This window comes from Muntiacus reevesi, chromosome 3, assembly GCF_963930625.1.
Source record: "Muntiacus reevesi chromosome 3, mMunRee1.1, whole genome shotgun sequence".
Taxonomy (NCBI): Eukaryota; Metazoa; Chordata; class Mammalia; order Artiodactyla; family Cervidae; genus Muntiacus; species Muntiacus reevesi.
Genome location: NC_089251.1, coordinates 215,709,082 through 215,733,494, shown reverse-complemented (window position 1 = coordinate 215,733,494; position 24,413 = coordinate 215,709,082). Strand labels below are relative to the sequence as shown.

The 24,413-nt window shown below is 36.2% G+C and overlaps 1 protein-coding gene across 1 annotated transcript in view; it reads left to right on the top strand.

Annotated features, from left to right (window-relative positions):
• Window positions 1-24,413, top strand: part of LRP1B (LDL receptor related protein 1B) — a 1,678,044-nt gene that overhangs the window by 1,343,647 nt on the left and 309,984 nt on the right. The window contains exons 44-49 of the mRNA XM_065928990.1: window positions 5,893-6,085; window positions 6,712-6,837; window positions 11,072-11,200; window positions 13,582-13,701; window positions 21,397-21,510; window positions 21,747-21,896. Coding sequence (XP_065785062.1) covers window positions 5,893-6,085; window positions 6,712-6,837; window positions 11,072-11,200; window positions 13,582-13,701; window positions 21,397-21,510; window positions 21,747-21,896 — 832 coding nt within the window. The remainder of the gene's footprint in view (window positions 1-5,892; window positions 6,086-6,711; window positions 6,838-11,071; window positions 11,201-13,581; window positions 13,702-21,396; window positions 21,511-21,746; window positions 21,897-24,413) is intronic.

Sequence of the window (24,413 nt, the reverse complement as noted above, 5' to 3'; positions counted from 1 at the left end):
GCAGCATATACTTTATACTCCCTTTTGTCTGGTTTCTTTCACTCAGCATGATTATTTTGAAATTTATCCAGTGTGACATGCATCAATAATTCATCCTTTTTATTTCTCAGTAATATTACATTGAATGTGTTAAGGAAAACAGTATCTATGACTCTTGTCAAAATGGTAAATCAGACTTTATTCAGAACTATCAGGATAGATATAGAGATTACTGCAGTGGGGTTTTGCAGCAGAAGAGAGAGGCTGAGCTCAACTCTAAATAGAAGGAAAGTAGACATTTATAGCCAGGGAGCAGACAGGCTGTCAGTGGATGGACAATTATTATGAGGACATGTCAGCGGTAAGGGAAAATCGTGGCTAAAGTGGCCTAACAAGATTCTTGGTGAAGAGAGACATAGGTGATCAGAATTTGACCTCCAATCTGAAGTTTTTTATTTTGTTTCTTGCCTAATTATACAGGCTATTAACCCTAGGATAATGTGTGATAGAAATAGTAAGAATGATTATTCCTGTCCCATTCCTAGTTTTATTTCTATTCCTAGTTCCAGTTTGAGTTTCTGTCAGGAATGGATGTTAGATCCAACCAATAAATTATCTGCTTTTATTGAGATATTCCTAGAGGATTTCTTATTTTGCCTGTTAATGTGATAAATTATGCTGATAGACTTTAAAAATGCTAACTAAACCTGTATTCCTTGGATAAACCTCACTGCATCATTATGTATTACTAATATTATTAATCCCCAAAAGCTGTCTTTTACTTTCATTGATTTTCCCCTGCTTTTTTACTTCCCGTTTCTTATTTACTTGTTCTCTCTTCAAATTTTTATTTAATTTAGTAAGTGTGATTCTTGGACCCATGTAAATTCTGGAACTCTTTTCTCTAATCCCTCTGAATGCCTCATGCACATGTGCAGGTACTTATTTCAGTTCAATTCAATAGCTCAATTATGTTTGATTCTTTGCTAACCAACGAACGGCAGTACGCCAGGCTTCCTTGTCCATCACCAACTCCCGGAGCTTGCTCAAACTCATGTACATCGAGTAGATGATACTGTCCAACCATCTGTGGTCCCCTCCTCCTTCTGCCTTCAATCTTTCTCAACATCAGGGTCTTTTCCAATGAGTCAGTTTTTCACATCAGGTGGCCAAAATATTGGAGTTTCAGCTTCAGCATCAAGTCCTCCCAATGAATATTCAGGACTGATTTCCTTTAGGATGAAATGGTTGGATCTCCTTGCAGTCCAAGGGACTCTCAGGGTCTTGTCCACAACACAGCTCAGAAGCATCAATTCTTCAGCATTCAGCTTCTTTATGGTCCAACTCTCACATCTATAAATGACTACTGGAAAAACCATAGCTTTGACCAGCTGGACAAAGTAATGTCATTAGCAAAGTAATGTCATTAGCAAAGTAATGTCTCTGCTTTTTAATATGCTGTCTAGGTTGGCTATAGCTTTCCTTTCGAGGAGCAAGCATCTTAGTTTCACGACTGCAATCACCATGTAAAGTGATTTTGGAGACCAAGAAAATAAAGTCTGTCATTGTTTCCAAAGTTTCCCCATCTGTTTGCCATGAAGTGATGGGACCGGAAGCCATGATCTTAGTTTTCTGAAGGTTGAGTTTTAAGCCAACTTTTTCATTCTCTTCTTTCACTTCCATAAGAGGTTCTTTAGTTCTTCTTCACTCTCTGCCATAAGGGTGGTGTCATCTGCATATTTGAGGTTATCGATATTTCTCCCAACAATTTTGATTCCAGCTTGTGCTTCATCCAGCCCAGCATTTTGCATGATGTACTCTGCATATAAGTTAGATAAGCAGGGTGACAATATGCAGCTTTGATGCACTCCTTTCCCAATTTGGAACCAGTCTGTTTTTCCATGTCCAGTTCTAACTGTTGCTTCTTGACCTGCATACAGGAGGTCTGCCTGAGAAAGGAGGCAAGTCATGTGGCCTGATATTTCCACGTCTTTAAGAATTTTCCACACTTTGCTGTGATCCACACAGTCAAAGGCTTTGGCATAGTCAATAAAGCAGAAGTAGATGCTTTTCTGGAACTTTCTTGCTTTTATGATGATCCAACGGGTCATCCAACGGGTCATTGCCAACGGATGCTGGCAATTTGATCTCTGCTTTCTCTGCCTTTCCTAAATCCAGCTTGAACATCTAGAAGTTCACGGTTCATGTACTGTTGAAGCCTGGCTTGGAGAATTTTGAGCATTACTTTGCTAGCATGTGAGATGAGTGCAATTGTGTGGTAGTTTGAACATTCTTTGGGGTTGCCTTTCTTTGGGATTGGGATGAAAACTGATGTCTTCCAGTCCTGTGGCCACTGCTGAGTTTTTCAAATTTGTTGGCAAATTGAGCGTAGCATTTTAACAGCATCGTCATTTAGGATCTGAAATAGCTCAACCTGAATTCAACCACCTCCACTAGCTGTGTTCCTAGTGATGCTTCCTAAGGCTCACTTGACTTTGCATTCCAGGATGTCTGGCTCTAGGTGAGTGATCACACCATCCTGATTATCTGAGTTATGAAGAACATATAGTTCTTATGTGTATTTTTGCTACCTCTTCTTAATATCTTCTGCTTCTGATAGGTCCATATTGTTTCTGTCATTTTTTGTGCCATCTTTACATGAAGTATTCAGTTCGTATTTCTAATTTTCTTGAAGAGATCTCTAGTCTTTCCCATTTTATCATTTTTCTCTATTTCTTTGTGCTGATCACTGAGGAAGGCTTTCTTATGTCTCCTTGCTATTCTTTGGAACTCTTCATTCAAATGTGTAAATCTTTCTTTTTCTCCTTTGTCTTTAGTGTCTCTTCCTTTTTCCACTATTTGTAAGTCCTCCTCAGACAACCATTTTGCTTTTTGCATTTATTTTCCTTGGAGTTTTTTATTGATCATTGCCTCCTGTACATGTCATGGATGTAGGAGATCATGTAGGATGTCATGAACCTCTGTCCATATTTCTTCAGGCACTCTCTAATCCCTTGAATCTCTTTCTCACTTCCACTGTATAATCATAAGAGATTTGATTTAGGTCATACCTGAATGGTCTTGTAGCTTTCCCTACTTTCTTCAATTAAAGTCTGAATTTGGCAACGAGTTCATGATATGAGCCACAGTTAGCTCCAGGTCTTTCTTTGCTGACTGTATAGAACTTCTATTTCTGCATTATTGACTATGCCAAAGGCTTTGACTATGTGGATCACAATGAACCGTGGAAAATTCTGAAAGAGATGGGGACCACTTGACCTGCCTCTTGAGAAACCTGTATGCAGGTCAAGAAGCAACTGTTAGAACTGGACATAGAACAAGAGATTGGTTCCAAATAGGAAAAGTAGTATGTCAAGGCTGTATATTGTCACCTTACTTCTTTAACTTACATGCAGAGTACAACATGAGAAATGCTGGGCTGGAGAAAACACAAGCTGGAATCAACATTGCTGGGAGAAATATAAATAATCTCAGATATGCAGATGACTCCGTGCTTATAGCAGAAAGTGAAAAAGAACTAAAGAGCCTCTTGATGAAAGTGAAAGAGGAGAGTGAAAAAGTTGGCTTAAAAATCAACATTCAGAAAACTAAGATCATGGCATCCTGTCCTATCACTTTATGGAAAATAGATGAGGAAACAGTGGCTGACTTTATTTTTCTGGGCTCCAAAATCACTGCAGATGTTAACTGCAGCCATGAAATAAAAAGATGCTTACTCCTTGGAAGGAAACTTATGACCAACCTAGACAGCATATTAAAAAGCAGAGACATTACTTTGTCAACAAAGGTCCGTCTAGTCAAGGCTATGGTTTTTCCAGTAGTCGTATATGGATGTGAGAGTTGGACTATAAAGAAAGCTGAGCACCGAAGAATTGATGATTTTGAACTGTGGTGTTGGAGAAGACTCTTGAGAGTCCCTTGGACTGCAAGGAGATCCATCCCAAATGAGATCAGTCAGTCCTGGGTGTTCATTGGAAAGACTGGTGTTGTAGCTGAAACTCCAATACTTTGGCCACCTGATGAGAAGAGCTGACTCATTGGAAAAGACCCTGATGCTGGGAGGGATTGGAGGCAGGAGGAGAAGGGGACGACAGAGGATGAGATGGTTGGATGGCATCACCGACTCGATGGACATGGGTTTGGGTGGACTCAGGGAGTTAGTGATGGACAGGGAGGCCTGGTGTGCTATGGTTCATGGAGTCGCAAAGAGTTGGACATGACTGAGCCACTGAACTGAACTCAACAGATAGAACTTCTGCATCTTTGGCTGCCAAGAATATAATCAATCTGATTTTTGTATTGACCATCTGATGATGTCCATGTGTAGAATTTTCTCTTTTGTTGTTGGAAGAGGGTGTTTGCTATGACGAGTGCATTCTCTTGGCACTTATAGCCTCTGACCTGCTTTGTTTTGTACTCCAAGGCCAAATTTGCCTGTTACTCCAGGCATCTCTTGACTTCCTGCTTTTGTGTTCCAGTCTCCTATAATGAGAAGGATATCTATTTTGGGTATAAGTTCTAGAATGTCTTGTAGGTCTTCATAAAAGCTTTGAACTTCAGCATTACCAATTGGAGTATGGACTTGGATTACTGTGATATTGAATGATTTGCCTTGGAAATGAACAGAGATCATTCTGTCATTTGGGGGATTGCACCCAAGAAGTGCATTTCAGTTTTTTGCTGACTATGAGAGCTACTCCATTTCTTCTAAGGGATTCTTGCCACAGTAGTAGATATATGGTCATCTGAGTTAAATTTTCCCACTCAGTACTGTTGCCTTGAGAACCCCATGAACAGTATGAAGAGGCAAAATGATATGACACTGAAAGATGAACTCCCCAGGTCAGTAGGTGCCCATTATGCTACTGGAGAAGAGTGGAGAAATAACTCTAAAAAGAATGAAGAGACAGAGCCAAAGCAAAAACAACACCCAGTTGTGACTGGTGATGGAGGTAAAGTCTGATGCTGTAAAGAGCAATATTACATAGGAACATGGAATGTTAGGTCCATGAATCAAGGTAAATGTGCTTACTACATGGCTGAATACTCCAGGAGGACCCTGTGCAGATATCCAGAGTTCTCCTTCTGCTACATTCTCTTCTCTAACACTCTGCCTTGTGAGATCTAACCATATCACTCTCCCATAACTCCCGTAACTCTTAGCTCTCTCCACTCAGAGACTTCCCTGATCTCTATTGAGTCCCCCTGCACTGTGTCACTATTGGTCACTGTCTCAGGTTACTAACTGTGGAGGTTATGGAACTCACTTGGTTTATTTCCTGTTACATAGGAATCACTGTTGTTTCTTACCTGATATTCAATTTGTTGGAAAGACTTGTTTTATATATCTTGCTTAGTTTCTTAGTTGTTTTATTGGGAAGGGAAATCTAGTCCCTTTTACTTCATCTTGATCTGAGTGAAACGTTTTGGTCTTTACTTTAAAATTTTTATTGCCAATGTATGGATATCCTGCTAAATCATTTGTGTCATCTAAAGGAATAACCTGTATAAAATTTTATTGTGTATTTTGTATACAATTCTGAAGGCTTAATGAGTATTTACTACATATCTAATGATTTCTTAATAAAAATGTTTGATAGTAATAACAGTTAATCTCATATTTTTGTCTTGATTTTGGTTTATAATACTAAAAGGACACAATTGCTTAGAGTGAATGACTATTAAATAGAAATATACTTCAAAATATTAAGTAAGCACATTACAAAAGGTAAGGATGGTTATGATGTTTAAAATAAACCTTAATACAGTCAGTGAAGTGTATTTTTATCTGATTATTTCAATTGATTAAAATAAACGAATAATCTCTTTTTTTGAGCAAAAGAATATGCAGATAGTTTCATTTTTAAAATATGATATTTTACTTTATTTCAGGTGATTGTCAAATCTGGGCCGGGAACTTTTCTCAGTCTGGCTGTATATGACAATTATATCTTCTGGTCAGATTGGGGAAGAAGAGCTATCTTGCGTTCTAACAAGTACACAGGAGGAGATACAAAAATTCTTCGTTCTGATATTCCACATCAACCAATGGGTATCATAGCTGTTGCCAATGACACCAATAGCTGTAAGTTACAATAGAAAGCAAATTTATTTTTAATTATATAATCTCTCAAAAACATATATATATATATTTAAGTAATACTTAGTTGGATTTTTTTTCTTACTATTTCTGGGGCTAGTATTCAGGCTTTGACCATTGAATATATTGAAATAATCTGAACATTTTATGGAAATTTTGTAGTTCTTAATTTATCACCAGGGGAACAATTCACTTTTAATTATTAGTTTCTGGATATCTATTTCACACTTTCTCATTCCTCTTATTTTTGATCATTCAAATCAAGTTGTTTTCAAGAAACTAATACTTGTTTGATAAACAAACTTTGCATCTGGCCTAAACATTTTTTTTAATCACTGGAATACCTACAAAATTGCAGTTTGTAGCATATGTGTAGTTTCTAGAGATACCAGTGTATTGAATGACAAATATGTTAGAAAATGTAGAGATTTGTTACATACTTTTAAATGTACTTATCATTTGGAATCTTTAGCTTTTCAAAAGTTCTGAATCTTCCTTGTTCATGAGATATTTTGAGAGATTGAGGTTGTCTAACAGTTTACTGTTAATCTATATTAACACAGCACAGGAATTCAATATCAAATGTCACCAATTAAACGTCTTTATTGCAGGTGAACTTTCTCCATGTGCATTATTGAATGGAGGTTGCCATGACTTGTGCCTTTTAACTCCTAATGGAAGAGTGAATTGTTCCTGCAGAGGGGATCGAATATTGCTGGAAGACAACAGATGTGTGAGTAAGTAAAGAGAATTAAGATGTGATGTGGCACATAACTACTCAAAATGGCACACATGGACACTGGAATTGTTTTAGTGTATGAATAAAGTTGTACTCTCCTCCAATCTTAGAGACCCTGTTGGTTTATCTCTCTATTCCAAAAAGAGCTATTTACCATTCTACCTATAGCACTATGTGATAGGTAATATTAACCCAAATAGTGATGAGTGTCATATCCCCTGATTATGGCTGGAAGATGTTGGGCAAATGGGAGAAATACCTGTATACAATGATATCTGAAAACTTGGAGTTATGACTTTAAGAATTCAGTCAATAGCAAAATTAATTAAAGCCAAAAGAAAACCAGTGTACAGGCTGTAGCTTAGTAGTGAACCCACTCACAGTCGGTCAGAGTATGTAAATGAGAAAGAATGGCTCACCCTTTATTTGTAGTCATTTCTGAACTGTTAATTAAAAATGTAACATCACAGCCTTGTGTGATGTTTATACCTCCCAAAGGCATTACAATCTTTAATTAGTACCATTACAGTATATACTTACAGCTAAGTTTCCCAAACTGTTTCTACCGTAAATAATGGTTCAAGTGTTCTAATAACATCATGAAAATTATCCAGTAACATAAAAAGGGTTAATTTCTCTTTAACATCAAGACTAGTTGTGAGTAAGAATGACAGTAGAGAAGCATCTTGGAAAATTGTAAATTGGTAAATTCTTAGGATGTGTTCAGTTTTTTTTTTCTTCTCATCTGTATACTTATCTCATATCTTTCATCTTAGAAAATCAATAGAGTTGGGTATGTCTACATTATAAAAATAAGAATCATAAGCTGAAAGTATTTTTCAATCACATCTTTTGTCTTTTTTCAGTCTTTGTATACCAGGAGGATCTTCTCTTTTGCCTGTTCTTTATTTTAATACAAACAAGTGTGATTCTTGGACACATGTACATTTGGAAACTTTTTTCTAATACAAACACTTTGACATAATTTTTTAACCAGGAAAACTACTACACCTAATGCAGGAACATATACATATTTTCTCACTGTATATTGGCACATAATCCAAAAGGGCATTTCTTAGCAAAATAAGTAAAAGACTTAAAGAATGTGTCGAGGCAAACAAGGGAATGATGTAATTGGTCAGTAGATAGCTAATTTCAATAATTTGGGCCACAATTCCAATATTTCTTCATTACCTAACACTTCTCTGAATTGCTCAAGCAATTGCTTAAACTCTCTATTTGTTTGCCTTTGTGGTTTCAGCTGTAATTGTCTGGATCTGATGCCATCTGTAAGCCTGGAGTGTTAGCCATGCATTAGAATCACTCATGTTTCTTTCACAGGTCACTACAGGCCAATAGTAAACCAATGCCTCTGGTCAAAACAGCAAGGCTTATTTGTATACAGTAGATTCCTCTCCTTGCAGCAAGATAGATTAGATCCATCTGTCCCTACTAAACCACCTGCGTCTCACTATTGTGAGGGAATTAATCAGAAAACTGTAGTGTTAAAACAAGCATAGTTGTATTCACGTGGAACTGTAGAGTGGTACTGGATTCTTCAGAACTGACAAATCTTTACAAAAGTATCTTGTATCCAACGTGCATTCATATTGAAATTCTGTGGTTCAGCAGAGAGATTGAAAAGTAACTCTTGGCTTCTTCTTGTCAAATCTATCTTTGGGAAATGATGATGTTTCTGGCATATCAGGGGCCACATCTGAATTAGTTCACCCAGAGCAGTTTATGAATGCTAACGGCAGCATTACAAGGGTGAAAGGTTATTTACTAACACATCACTTGAGGGCAAAGGAGAGTAAACCATTTGTTGTCATAACTCTTGAGATAAAAAGATTAGGCAATTCCATTTTACATGACATTGCTAACCTTATTAACACCCATAACAGAAATAAGAATAGCAAATATAATTAGATGAAGCAATTACCTTGTAAGAGAATGGAGGACAGCTGAACCACAGTTTTTGTTTCTAGAGAGAGGCAGAAAATACTCAATACTATTTCTTCAAATGAACATACCTAAACAAGAATTGTGCTCATATAATATTTGTTTTTTGCATAATAAACCATATTTACCATAAATATTATCATCTTTTCCTCAAAGGTACAGTGATTATAAAACCAAAATATAGCATTTACTATCATAGTGATTATTTTTCACTGGCAATGAGAAACTAAACAGTATGTGTTTAAAATAGATAAAACAAGTTAGGAATGCTAATGGATTCTCGGTAAATGGATGAATTTTATTCAGTTCATGATCTAAGGTGATTGTGAGCAGTAAGTCAGCACTCTTCTTGAAGATAATAATTCTTTAAAGTGAATGGTATTCTTAGACTCTTAATTTCTTGTTATTTCCTCTAAAATGGCATTCTACCTTAGCTACTGACTAGAAATTTAGACTGCACCATGAAAAAGAAAATTAACTTTAGAGAGGACTGCTATCATTTAAAAAGTTAAATTATAAGTCATTAATAGATAGATGGATAGAGGAAATATAAATATTCTGTAAAAATGGTTACATTCTAGGAATAATAAAGAAACAAAACACTGGGAACTTCAAAGAGTATTAGTGTCTGTTTAATCGAATATTCCTGAAATAAATCCTAAATGCCGATAGCAAATTATAAAATTAAACTATATTTCCTGCATTAGCAGAGATAAATGAATTCTAATTACCTCCAACATAATTAATATGACTTACTTTCCTTGTACGGTTTTTCTACAAGCAATAGATTGAGTGCTGCTCTCTGCTAAGTCGCTTCAGTTGTGCCAGACTCTGAGACACTGTGGACTGTGGTAGCCCCCCAGGCTCCTCTGTCCATGGGACTCTCCAGGCAAAAATACCGGAGTGGTCGGCTGTGCTGTCCTCCAGGGGATCTTCCTGATCCAGGGATCTAACCCGCGTCTCTTACATCTTCTGCATTGGCAGGCGGGTTCTTTAACCACTAGCACCACCTGGGAAGCCCAATAGCCTGAGTATATGCAAGCAGACAGCGCATAATGCAGCAGAAACATTGCACTCCAAAAGCTTGCTAGTAAATCAATTGTTTAAGAATAAAAATAAAAGAGTGGGATAGTGTGGGAGATGGGAGGCAGGATCAAGAGGAACAAGACATATGTATGCCTAAGGCTGATTCATGTTGATGTATGGCAGAAACCAACAGAATATCATAAAGCAATTATCCTCCAATTAAAAATAAATACATTTTTGAAAAATGTCTATTTTCCCCAAGAGAGATCATTCTAAAACAGGGGTCACAAATTGGCATTCCAGGGATGAAACCTAGCTATAGAAAAGCTTCTTTGAACTCATGACTGTTGTTTTTACTCACAAGTTGGTCAAATCACATACAAACTCGGGCTTTAAATTTCTTCTAAGAATCCTGGCACTTAGAAGTGGAACAATATGGCAGTGGTTAACTGGAGCCCATAAGCATCTGCTGCATGTGCATTTCAGTTTATCTCTGTCCTTCACCAGCAACCCCTACAGATTCCCATGCATTTCAAGGAGTAGGTACTGATCACGTGTGGCAGGAAAAGAAAGTCTTCTCCCTGGTACCTCTCACAATGTAAATAGCACAAAAGGCTCTGTCTATTCTATCGAGAATAATTTCAGCAATTCTAGTACTTCTGAGTGATAGAAATTGTTACAGAAATTTTTTCAGCAGGTAGTTGGGAAGGAAGGGCATTTGAAGGTGAGACTTCAGTGAAATGAATCAATTCAAGGCATTCAAGATGAGAACTCTATATGCTAAAAAATTTCAGTGTATTGAAGAATATATGAGATTTCAATAAGAAAATACAAAAACACTCTCAGTATGTACAGAGCTTATTTAACCGGCTCTTTTTAAGCATTTATTTTTGGATAAAGTGCTAAGCAAGATGCATAAATATAGTCACCCAAATTTAAGTTGCTCCTTCTTTCCACACATGTACAGTCAGTCACCAAATAATTAACAAAATCCACAAACATACTTTAAACACAAAGATAAAGTCAGGCAACTTAGGAACATTTGCAAAGGGAGTTTGAAAACAACACAATAAATTTGTCCCTCTTAATTTTTTTTGTAACGGAATTCCATAAACAATTGTCCTTCATTAATTTTTACATAAACAAATTTTAATTTATTTTTATGACTGAGATTAAAGTAAACAATTGTTATGACATCAAAAATGTTTGTTATTACATGAAATATTGACTTTTCTTCTTTTCAGCTAAAAATTCTTCCTGCAATATTTATTCAGAATTTGAGTGTGGAAATGGAGACTGTATTGATTATCAGCTCACCTGTGATGGCATTCCTCATTGTAAGGATAAATCAGATGAAAAACTGCTCTACTGTGGTAAGTTTTCAGTGTTCGATTTCTCATTTCAGAGATGTTTGCAATTATTTTTATAGTTTTTGGTAAGATTGTCTCCATTTGGTTTGTGTGTGTGATTTTCTTACTGCCTCTCATTAACATGTAGATTAACAATTGATTTGGCTTGCTCTTATTCAAATTGGGCACCGTATTTCCTACCCAATATACATGATGTTAATTGAAGAATTTCCTCATAGTTTCTATACTTGAAGTATAAATTTAAATACACAGGAGCCTGTTTTTGCACTGCCTAGTTACTCATCATTAGCAAAAGGTTTTAGGCTTACATTTAAAGATGTCAGAGGTATTAGTTATTGACTGGATTTTGCAGGTTTACCCTGCAGCAAAAGTCCACCAAGAGTCAATACCATATTGTTATATTGGTATCACAGTCTTACTCATTCTAAATAATTTTGCCTCTAGGATTATCCCAGGGCTATTGTCCTTAGGTACAAATGCTACTTGCTTTAGCCCTGGTGTCCATTAAGTATGGAATTCCACCAGTTGTGCCTCTGTAGCTGACACCAAATGATAGTCAACCTTTCCCTCTCCCATAGAAATATAAACTGACTTTTGGACTCTGTAGTAAGCAACTGTTACTCGCCTTCATTTCAACAATATTTTTTCCAAAAGCATGCATATATGTAATCACTAATAGTTGATGTAGAATTGATCCAGAATATTTCTAAACTGGTCTGATTTCTTTTTATGCTGTATAGTATTGGTATTATATGCTCTTCAAAATTTAGGTATCTATATCTGAAATTGTTGTATTTGGCTTCTGTATTTCTCCTTTGTTTTATTTCTGGTCAAAGAAAGTTAAAACAAGGGTAAGGTGGATTTTGGGAAATTCACAAGAAGTTTTTTCACTCTTTTACATTGTATAGTAAACATCCTTGGTTAAAATGATAGTCAAATGTAATTTGTCTGTAATCAACATGTAACTAAATCTTAGGGAATTTACCTCAAATGATGCATTTACCAGAATCAATAGCTATGTCCTGTACATCATGAAAATATTAAAGCATATAAAAATGTGATAATAATCAGCTTACAAATTCACATTATTATGAATTGGCTTGAGAATATATTTCACATTATTTTTATCTTCTTAGAAGGCAGATATTTGTCTGAAAAAGGGTTAGCAAGCTTTTTCTGTAAAGGGTAAGCTGCTATTTTGTGTTTTTTGTGGGTCATATATGCTTTTGTCGCATATTCTAGTGTTTTAAACAATCTTTTACAAATGTAAAAATCATTTTTAGTTCTAGAGCCAGATAAAATCAGGTTCACATGCTGCATTTGGCCTGTGGACTATAGTTTGACAATTTCAGATTCCAGATTTTATAATCACATTTGAGTTTAAATGTTTGTTCCAAATCTGCTAGTTTGTGACTAGTATGAGGAAAGGCCATTGCTTCTCCTATATTTTAGTTTCTCACTACAAATCTTCCCTGGTGGCTCAGCTGGTAAAGATTCCACATTCAATGCAGGAGACCTGGGTTCGATCCCTGGGTCAGGAAGATCCCCTGGCAGAAGACTTGGCAACCCACTCCAGTATTCTTATCTGGAGAATCTCCATGGACGGAGGAGACTGGAGGGCTACAGTCCCTGGGGTCTCAAAGAGTCAGACATGACTGAGAGGCTAAGAACACATCATGCTACAAAGCAAACCTAGCTGGAATGGTGGTTGGGAACATTAAATCAATATATATATATATATTTACATATGCTCAATATAGAGCCTCACACAAAAGAAGCTTTCAGTAAATGGCAGCTATTATTATTGTGAGTGGTACCTTCTGCCCCAAATCAGAAAATGTCAGGAGATTCTTATTAAGGTAAACAGATTTCAGAAAGCAATCATTCTTCTGCTTCAAAAATTCTAGTAGGTCCTTTAAGATGATTTTTTAAGAGAAATTTATGGATAAAGAGGTGACTCTTGAATTCACTGATGCAGGAATAAATGCTTTGTTTGATACTTCTTTTTCTTGGTTTAAAAGACTTGTGGGGTGCAAAGGAGATAGGGGATAGGTGTTGGAGTGTCTTTATTACTTTTGAGGTAGCGATTCATTTCTTCAGAAATGAATATGAGATATAAGTTTATTTCTGTCCTACCTGAAAGAAATGCCAGAAGCAATAAAGTGGGTATAATTTGACGAGATCTCCCAGTGGAGTCACTGAAGTTAAAGTAGTCAAAAAGAGTTTTTTCACAGATATTCTAATCTAGAACTTGAATGCCGCACAGCACCTGTTCTTTAGACCCACAATCTGGTTATTGTGAAGGAGATCTTACCTGTGATCTTCTTTTTGTAACAATACTGCTACAAGCCCTCCAAGTGCGTGTTTTCACTTTTCCATGTAAGAAAACAGAAGTTGTCGAAGAGGTTTCAAGCCCTGCTCCAACCGTCGTTGTGTTCCTCACAGCAAGCTGTGCGATGGCGACGACGACTGTGGAGACAGCTCTGACGAACTAGACTGTAAAGGTAAACGCATGTCACGTCAGCCTAGGGATATATCATGCTAAGTGCTCCCCAAACTCTTCCAAAGTGTGTTCCTGAGAGTTCTTTTTCATATATAACCCTGACTAACAACTATGGACCATGCTTTGGTCAATGCTGTTGAAGAGAGTTATTAGAGTCAACTGAAAATTGATGACTGTTTTTCTATTTCCAGTAGATTTCTATTTCTTTCTTTGCTCACTTCAAGATTCTTTCTCACCTTTTCAGTTCAACCTCCCTATTTGGGACATTTCTACCAGAAGGTGTAATACTGAATTTACTGCTCCAAAATGTTCCCCTTCATTCCTTAATCCTGTCTCCTACATGTGATCTCTTCATTTTCCTACTTATTGGAAAGGAAACCTTGGTATTCTTCTTTGTTCCTCCTTCCACCATGCTTTATTAGCCACGTGTCCCGTCATCAACAAATCTTCCAGTTCTTTGAAATATATTACCTTTCAGTCTACTTTGAGCCTAGCTTAACAGAGTAAGTTTAACAGCCTTTTAATTGATCTCCTTTTGGAAACCAATTGGAAAGACTGCTACTCTTTGCAATAAATCTGAATTTTTAGTCATGCTAACAAAATTTAACATTTTACCATGTTAAATTTAAAATTTTACCATGGAACACATCAATGGCCACACTACCTGGAATAGAACCCCAGCCCTACACTAACTGTGAGACTTTGGATAAGGTACTTAACCAACTGGTGCCTCAGTTTTCCAAATGATAAGAAAAGAAACAATAGTTAAATAAGTGTATCAGTATTAGAACAGAACATGGCATATAGTAAATGCTATGTAAAAATTTAGTTTTTTTTTTTTTTAATTATTCCATAGGTAAAGAATCCCCATGTTTGCAGAACAAGTGACAAGTTTTTAGTTTGACATTTATGGTCTCCTAAAATCTGGACTCAACAGCTCTTTCCAAACCAATCCCCCATTAAAAATCTCTCCATTTATTGAAAATACTTTATTGGGTGAAATTCTTTCAGAATAGAGACATAAAATTTGTAAGTTCTGTGTGTGTCCTCAATTTAGATCAAACTCTAAGTGAAAGATAGTCATTTAAGTAGGTAAAGATGAATATGAGGTGCTATGATTGCACTATTAAGATTTACTTTTTTAATTTGAAACTTGAAAGTTTTCATAGACTAAACTCAAAGTCTAAAAGCAGTGGAATGATTTCAAAACAAGGGAATTCCAAATGGAGGGACCAAAATTGAAAACTGAAAGTAATTTGATGATTAGAGCCAGATTGCATATTGGGGAATGTCAACAAAAATGAAGTGAGTTAGAAGGAACTGGGATATGATGGTGTTTTTTGGTGTCATGTTATAGAACATGAACTTTATCTTGTAGTCACCAGAAAGGGGGAAAAAAAGGAAAAAAAAACAAAAAAACTGATTTTTAGAATTAAAACTATAATACTGAGACCAGAAGGACAAAATAGAAGAATGTTACAGCAGTGAAAGCTAGGAATAAAGAGGAAAAAGACAGATATAACAGCATTTTAAATGGTAGCATAACAGGTATTTTGGGGTAAGAAACATGGGAATAGAGGATACGCATGTGTTCGTGGGGGTGGGAGGGGATGTTCCCAGGTGGCACTAGTGGTAAAGAACCCACCTGCCAATGCAGGAGACATAAGAGACTCGAGTTCAGTCTCTGGGTTGGGAAGAGCCCCTGGAAGAGGGCATGGCAAACCACTCCAGTATTCTTGTCTGAAGAATCCCATGGACAGAGGAGCCTGGCGGGCTATAGTCCATGCAAAGAGTTGGACATGACTGAAGCATCTTGGCATGTGTGTGTGTGTGTGTGTGTGTGTGTGTGTGTGTGTTGTCTGCTTTTAAAATATTATTTGTTTTCATTAATTTTTAAATGCCTTTTGTTGTGTGAAATAGGGATAAGATAATAAGAATTGACCACATTCTGAGGTTGGGATACCTATAAATATTCAAATGGAACTGTTCAAAGGTTATATATATATAAGCAGAGATATGGAGCTAAGATAGTAGGTTTGGATCAGAAGAATTGATCTTGGATTTCTTAAAGAGAGAGAACTCAAAAGAGGCATGAAGTAGGAGTTGTTTTGGGAGAATGCCTCAAAATGACCTGTTGGATTTAAAATTGAAGACACTAATATAAAAATGAAACATATACCACAAGAGTAATAAAATGAGCTTCATAAGAAATTATATTTTTAAAGAAAGGAGGATAAGTTAGCGTTAAAGAGAAGGCAAGAGGGCAGGCATAGACTGGAAAATCCACTATACTTGGCAAATAGATAATAATTTCTTGGTTACCTTCAAGAGTCAGTTCAGTGGAATGGGAAGGAAACAACATATCACATTGGATTGAGACAAATATGAATGGTGAAAGAGTAAAGACAGTGAATTCAGACTATTTTTTAAAAAGGTTAATGGTAGAGAAAAGATGTATGAAGTACAGTTGTAATGAGAAGACAATAAAAAGTTAAGGAAGAAGGTAGAATGTGTACAAATTATTTTGTAGCTGATAAAGGATTGAGAAGTTACTCTGTTGTCTTAGAGTATATGATTTTGGCCAAACACTTGAGAAGCTTACCATCTAAGTTGATACTGTAGTTTAAGAAGAGTCAAGCACATTTGAAAGTTAACTGTGGTTTCATATTATCTATAAAAGACTAAAACTGATAAACTGTAGTTAGACATTGGTAGTTAGTGGAGGGAAACAGATAAGCATTTGGAAGAAAGGACAGAAAAATAGAAGGAAACCCCAAAAATGGATATGTTGTATTAGTTATGCAAGGTGGAAAGACTATCATGAAAACAGTAAGCTGGGATAAAAATTAAAAGATAAAAGCTAGAATATGAAGGAACTGAATAATAGATACATAAAGTAGATTTTAATATAAATTTCCATGGCAAAAGAAGCCATGTAAATTTAATAAGTTACTGTGGATTTTGGCTTATTTTAAAAAGCAGTAAGTAAACTAGTGTATTTGGGTTTATGAAATATAGTACCCAGTACATGGTAGGTGTTTATTAAACTCTTATGTGGCTGGTTGAAACCATAGGTCTTCTAAAGTATAAATGGGTTTTTATTCTGCTTAATGACATCAGTATCAGCTGAATAACAATATAAATAACCCAAAATTTATTTCCCTCTTTTTAATCTAAAGTGTTAGTTTCTGTGTTATAACCATCTCAGCCATATACCTGGAGACAGAACTACCATGTTTAAGATTGAAGTTTCTGTCAAAACTTTTATTTTGTGATAATAATAGTGTAGTGATCATGACAATTGGATATCTTGTGAAGCAGTAACAACAAAATTGTATGTCTTGAACTTCTTCCTGTATAATGTAGTACATTTGAAACTACACATGCGCAAGTAGATGCTGTGTTACATACTATAAGTTAACAAATTTAAGTAAATGGTCTAGCTTCTGTAGGATAAACAAATGGGTAGCTTTTTAGATGAAAGCTTACTTATTACATTTTCATCTTTTAGATTTGATTTTCCTCTCATATTAAGATTGTTCACATGGTATTCTTTCATGCCACAGGGGAAATACTAATTGGGTACTTTTACCATAAGCCAGTTTCTTATAAAGCATTAATTCAGATGTATGTCCATCAAACACATGGACGCTTACAGAATGTAAAAGATCATGAAGGTAAAGAAATACAAATAGGCTTAGGAAGAATGAAAAAAGAATTATTTCTCTAGTCACTCCCTTTTTCTATAATCATTGCAACTTGGGGACACAGTATTTTGTTGTATGTATATATGTATATGCCCACAAATCATATGTTATTGTTTAATGTAAATAAAGTAAAAAATAACAAAATTTAAGTGGTACAATATAATATCAATAAATATAGAGAGATTTTAATAGGCTTTGGAGAAAAGCTACAGTGGAATCATCTGTGAATTATCTGAAGTACTATTACAGTTTTGTATGTGTAATTTAGATGTTAATAGCAATTAACATTATTTTTTAATGGCAGATAGTCAAAGAATCTATTTGTGGAAATAGATATTGTAAGGAATTATTTTTGGTTTCTTGTCTTCGGAAGCAAAGTGAAACCCCAAATCCTCATCAATCTTTTATTACTGCCTCTTTGTAGTATTCCTTTCATAACTGAGAGCTTTAGACATCAAGCTGTCTGGTGGGGATCTGAGGAGTTGTTCAGAAAGTTTGTCTTCATTCCTCTTCTGTTTGAGTGAATAGATTTGTGGAGATTGCAAAATATCCCTCCTTCGCTTCCTGTTGAGATGAATACACTCCCTCTGAAAAGAACTTCCTTGGGCCACCTGAACACCTTAGGTAGACTGGAGAAATAAGTGCTTCTAAGGCAACCTAGAGGAGAGGAAGCTGGTGTTTTGTTTTGTTTTGTTCTGTTTTCCCCCAAATTCATAGGGAAGCTTTGAAGATTCCACAAACAACAAGCCAAAGGAAAAGGATAAGCCTACCTGGAGGAGAAATCATTCTTTCTGGGTTCACCTACCCTTGGAGCCTAAGCAGTATGTTAAATAAAAGATGTGGTTTGAAAGTAAACAGAAGAGATATGACAGTGCTTTTAATATATTTTTTCCATGTCAGCTTCCCCTTTGCTACAGATTGGGCATGGGAGTTGGAAAAACAGTGAGTTAGCTTAGTTATAAGAATCGTCCTAAGAACCACGGGAAGACAAATCAATTTTATATCTTTGCTATAAAATTAAATATTTCAACTAACATGGAGAGAAGGAAGTGGATTAAATAGAAGAATTAAGAAAGTATATGAAGGGAAGAAAGTTTGTTCTTTTGCTTTCTCTCTTGCTACTGCTTTTGATCCACAGTACCTGTCAGATCTTCCTTTGTAGTGTCTCACTGCTATTCCTGGTGCCACTCACAATTTGTAGGCTTTATTAATCTTTTTTGGCACTATCTGGAGGGAAAAGTATAGTATTTCTCAACCAGTTTACCTTTATTTGGACTACATTATTTTCTCTTCTCTTTTTCTCCAGAACTTTTAGCCTGAAGAAAAGTTGTCAGAAACTTTTCATATTCACTTGACAAATTAAAGATCCCATTATCTTTTTCCCTCAAACTCACGCTAGGGTGAAACAAATGTCAGTACTTGACTGACCAAAACAACATAGAAGAGAATATGGCAGAGGGAATAGAAAGGAAGAGGTTTTGGTACAAGCAGATTTTGCTTAATTAAGTGATGTTTTCTCTATTACCATGAATTTCTCCTGTTTTATGACTCTCCTTTCTTGTCCTCAAGTGCTGGAGATGTTAATCCCCTCATCCACCTTGCTCCTGCTGTTTATGGAACTGTGTAACTACTTAATATGCCCAATTCCAATACAGCTTATCACCCTACATAATCCTTTAGCTGTTCCCAAACTCTACATCAAGTCATGGAATCTATGGAAATAGGATTAGGAGTGAAGGCACGACTGGTTCCTATTTGCGCATCTCACATGCTCTAATATGCTCTCCTAGCCCTCCCCACCAAGATTCATTAGCCCTATTTTTGATTGCAAAAAATGGAAGAAAAAGTATTTCATCCTCTCTTCAGTTCTCCTGACCCTCCATCTCATTTTCCCCTGCCTTTCTCTTAAATACTATTTTCTAACCACTCTTCTCAACTTTAAAGTTATAGTTACTTTTCATCTAGTTAGATCAGAGTTCCTCTGTTTATTTTTTTCTTCTTCCCAGGATTCTATCCAAGACCATGTTCTAATTGCTCCACGTTTCCACTCTTTTCATTAGCCATTCTTTACATTTACTTCCACTTGGAGCACCCAACACTACTTTTTAAACTCCATTACTGTGAAATCCCTGAAACTCCAGTCCTCTTAACTCTCTGAAATGCCATCTCCGTGTTCATGGAGTCATGATTTGCCCTCTTCTCTCTACCTGCCACCAATATCCACTCAGATGCACTCCATGCAATGTACACAGAAGATTATATGTGGAAGTTTGCAGGGAGATGGAGATGGTGGAGTGGACTGTGATTGTCCCAGTACATCAGCATTAGGATTTCTAGCATCCCAAACTCTAACTGCAAGAATAGATAAAATTTTAAGTGCTTTGTGCAATAAATCTCTGTAAACTTGATTAGGAATATTACCACTATCCAGAATATTGTTTCACAGAGAAATTAATTCTGAAATATAGTGTTTATAAAGAATTTTTTGGAACACAACCTCTTAATAGGAGACTGCTGAAAGACAACACAGTCAGAAGCAAAATGCATATGCTTATCATGATTATTTTCTAAATTATGTATTCCATTTACCATTTACTATTTCCATGGAAAAATATTGAACTGAAATGAAATAGAAAATAATATGGAAGAAAATTTGTTCTATTTAGCACTAAAAAAATCTATTTTTTTGTCTTTGAAACAATGTGTTTATATCATCTTATAATGACATTATCTTTTCACATGATAAGATGTTATTTTTAATGAAGAAAACAGTGAAGCAATTATAATTGCAAATTGTAAATAAAACATTTATTCTAATCATCATTTAAACACAAATAAGGATACAATTGCAAGATACAATTAAATATAAGAGCAGTGCATTTTGAAATACAAATGACATACACACCCTTGAGTAAAATTTGCATATTTTAAGATAGCATTTTAACCATTTACAATTGATATAATTTATATTTATAATTAAATAGACTCTTTAGAGTATCAACACTAGTAAAAATGGCATAATCAGAGAGCCCTTCGGGTTCTTCATTAACATAATCAACCTGCGGAAATTTGAATTTGGAATAAAATTCTCACCTAAGTTAATCTAACACACAAAGCAAGCCATGCACCTGTTCACAACATATTGCTGGAAAACATTATATGGTAATGAATGTGTAAGCAAAGTAGAAAGGAATATATGATTAAGAATAAGCAATTCTGTACAAAGAATACATAATGATGGTAGCATATCAAAACTGATTTTCATCTAAGCATAGCAGGGAATTGGAAAGCCTTACTTTCCAATAACAGAAACAAGTCGTACCACATTTATGTGTTTCTTGGCATGAGGCATCCATATTTCCTACACCAAATGTTAGTGACGTGGCATATAAAGGAGAATAACATAGTATGATGACTTTCTAGCAGTGCTGAACTATTTCATCTTCGAGTAATAAAGAAAACACTCAGTGATTTCCCCTTCAGTCTCTGTCCCTCTGTCCATCTCTTTTTATCATAGTAGGGAACGTTCCACTTCTTAGCAAACAAGTTAGTATTTCTCTGTTCACACTCACATTTAGAGCCATAAGCTTGTACTTTTGAAGCTGAAAGGAAAGAGCATTTCAGCAGCATTTATTTATTGTTTGTTTGTTTGTTTGTTAGCTTAGTTTTGAAATGGAATGCTCAGGTAAAATAAGACACAGGCCTCTGTTTTCATGGAGCTTATGATTTAATGGGGGGAGAGATATCTAAGCAGGCAATTGCAATGCAGTATCATAAGTATCACAATGTAGGGAAGAACTGTGTGATGGGGGAATATCTGAGGCATCTAGCCCAAGCTTGGGATTGGGAGTCATGGGTCAAATTCAACTGCCCAGAGTTTAAAAAGCAAAACCAAGCAAAATGATAAGAATTAAAGCACTCAAAATGTTAAAAGCAAGGAATCATTATCTAGCTTATCTATCTATTTATTTATTTACCTACTTTTCTAGTTTCAACCTGTGCTACTGTTGAGTTCCGCTGTACAGATGGGACGTGCATTCCGAGATCAGCACGATGCAACCAGAACATAGATTGTGCAGATGCTTCAGATGAAAAGAACTGCAGTAAGATATTCCATTACCTTTTGTTTGTTCATGCCTGTGCACCTTTGGCATTTCACTGAACAGTGTCCAACTCCTCACTGAACCTTGTCCAGAACTGATATGCAATTAACCCCTGTGGTGTAGGATAATTGCATATTTACTTCTTCAAATGAGGTTAGCATTTCTTGTTTCTGTGACCTACATAAAAGGCTCATGCAGATGAGGTGTTTCTCATTTTTCTGTTTACCTCCTTATAGATAATACAGACTGTACATATTTCTATAAACTTGGAGTGAAAACCACAGGGTTCATAAGATGCAATTCTACCTCACTGTGTGTTCTGCCAGCCTGGATATGCGATGGGTCTAATGACTGTGGAGATTACTCAGATGAATTAAAATGCCCAGGTAATTCTAGAAAGAATAGTTTTTGCCTTGAAGATTTATGTTGTATAGCACAAACTTATTCATTTTCATTCTTGATATTCAGTGGCTAAGATTAAAATGAATGTTGTAGACTAAATTAAAAATGATCATCTAAACATACCACTTTATATTTTTTTATGACCTATGGGATGATACTCAAGAAATCTGTTCTATATTTGGATCAGTTTCCTTTTTCAAGTTCATTTCTTTGTTAATCCTTTTAACATTGGTGATAACATCTTAAAATGTGTAATTTATGAAGCTTTCATACAAGCAGTATATACTGAGAGAAAACTATCAATAGACTAAGAGAGGGGGACTAAGTTTCTTACTACTGGCTTTACTTGTATCATGCTTGTGTTGTCATACTAGGCTATTTGGTGCAGCTTACATAATTTTTCAGCATAGTAATATGGGTAACAGTTATCATTACTGCATAAAGGTCCGTTCAGTTCAGTTCAGTCGCTCAGTCTCGTCCGACTCTTTGCGACCTCATGAACCGCAGCACGCCAGGCTTCCCTGTCCATCACCAACTCCCAGAGTCCACCCAAACCCATGTCCATTGTGTCTGTTATGCCATCCAACCATCTCATCCTCTGTCCTCCCCTTCTCCCCCTGCTCTCAATCTTTCCCAGCATCAGGGTCTTTTCCAATGAGTCAGCTCTCCACATTAGGCGGCCAAAGTATTGGAGTTTCAGCTTCAACATTAGTCCTTCCAATGAACACCCAGGCCTGATCTCCTTTAGGATGGACTGGTTGGATCTCCTTGCAGTCCAAGGGACTCTCAAGAGTCTTCTCCAACACCACAGTTCAAAAGCATCAATTCTTCAGTACTCAGCTTTCTTTATAGTCCAACTCTCACATCCATACATGACCACTAGAAAAACCATAGCCTTGACTAGACAAACTAATGTCTCTGCTTTTTAATATGTTGTCTAGGTTGGTCAGACTGGTATATTTGTACCTATTAGCCATCTTTACCCAAACAAGCAGTGTCATATGCATTCTTAGGAAGCTGCCTTCCATAAGAAGGTCATGAACTTGTTTCTTTCTAACTATTTGAGAAAACAAATTTGAAAAGTATATAATAATATCAGAAAGACAATGGTAAATTACTAACTGAAAGTAGAGATGCTTGTAGGATTCTACTACATGCCTTCTCATACTGCTATTTCCTTCTCCTAACCCTGCTGCTGCATTCAATTTTTCCACATTTTGTTGATCTGTAATAATTTTTTGAAATATTTTAAAATATGATATTCATAGGTATTCTGCACACATATTTGTTTGTATTCCACAAGTGCACACACAGTCTACTATAAAGAATTCATATTCTAATTGTACATAATCTATCAATTAACTGGGCAATGACGGATCCCTTTCTCCTCTCCTGGTCATCAGTATGTAACACTCTATGATGTTCCTTCTGGGTTTGAAGACTCGCTATGTCCTAGGAGGAACCGGAGAACTTCTCAGGAGGCACTGAACTGCAGCTTGCTGCAAATCCTCTACAAATTATTTTAAATAAAATTTTATTCTTCATTATGTATGTGTGTGTGTGAGTTGCTCAGTCATGCCCGACTGTTTGCAACCCCATAGACTGTAGCCCACCAGGCTGCTCTGTTCATGGGATTCTCCAGGCAAGAATACTGCAGTGGGTAGCCTTCCCTTCTCCAGCGGAATCTGGCCAACCCAGGAATCAATCCTGGGTCTCCACACTGCAGGCAGATTCTTTACCATTTGAGCCATCAGGGGACTCCCTCAAAAGTGATTTTTCATCTTTAATTAGATCTACAAAGTTGGTATGAAAAAATAAAATGGAGGTAATGTTTGTTATCTTAAAATAGTCATGCGTCACTGTAGTGTGATTAACAAGTATACTCTAATATTTACTGCCTGATTGGCTGTGAGTCAGTCACTCTAAAACTATGTAAACCTGAAAGTTCAAGGAGACCAATGATATCCAGTGAAGAGAAAAATCTAGTATTTTGTATGTGCTCTTGGAGGTTATAATAATACAATACCCGATAGTCTAAAAATATATAATATACAAAACAATTTTATATACAGATACTTTTTATTCTCATGATAATTTTTAAGGTAGAACAATTTCAGAGATTCTGTTGCAACTTGTTCTTCTTCCTTAAAACAAAAAATGAAAGTATTAGTCTCTCAGTTGTGTCCAACTCTTTGCAACCCCATGGGCTGGAGCCCACCAGACTCCGCTGTTCATGGGATTCTCCAGGCAAGACTACTGGAGTGGGTTGTCATTCCCTTTTCCAGGGTAACTTCTCAACCCAGGGACTGAACCCAGGTCTCCTGCATTGCAAGTAGATTCTTTACTATTTGAACCATCAGGGAAGCCCCAAAATGTGGTATGGTCGGTCCTGGGAGGTTGGTAGGTGGCAGGGGCAGAGGAAGAGGGAAGCTTCCCTGACCAGAATCAAACCAGGGCCCCGATGGTGAGAGCACCAAATCCTAACCACTAGACCACCAGGA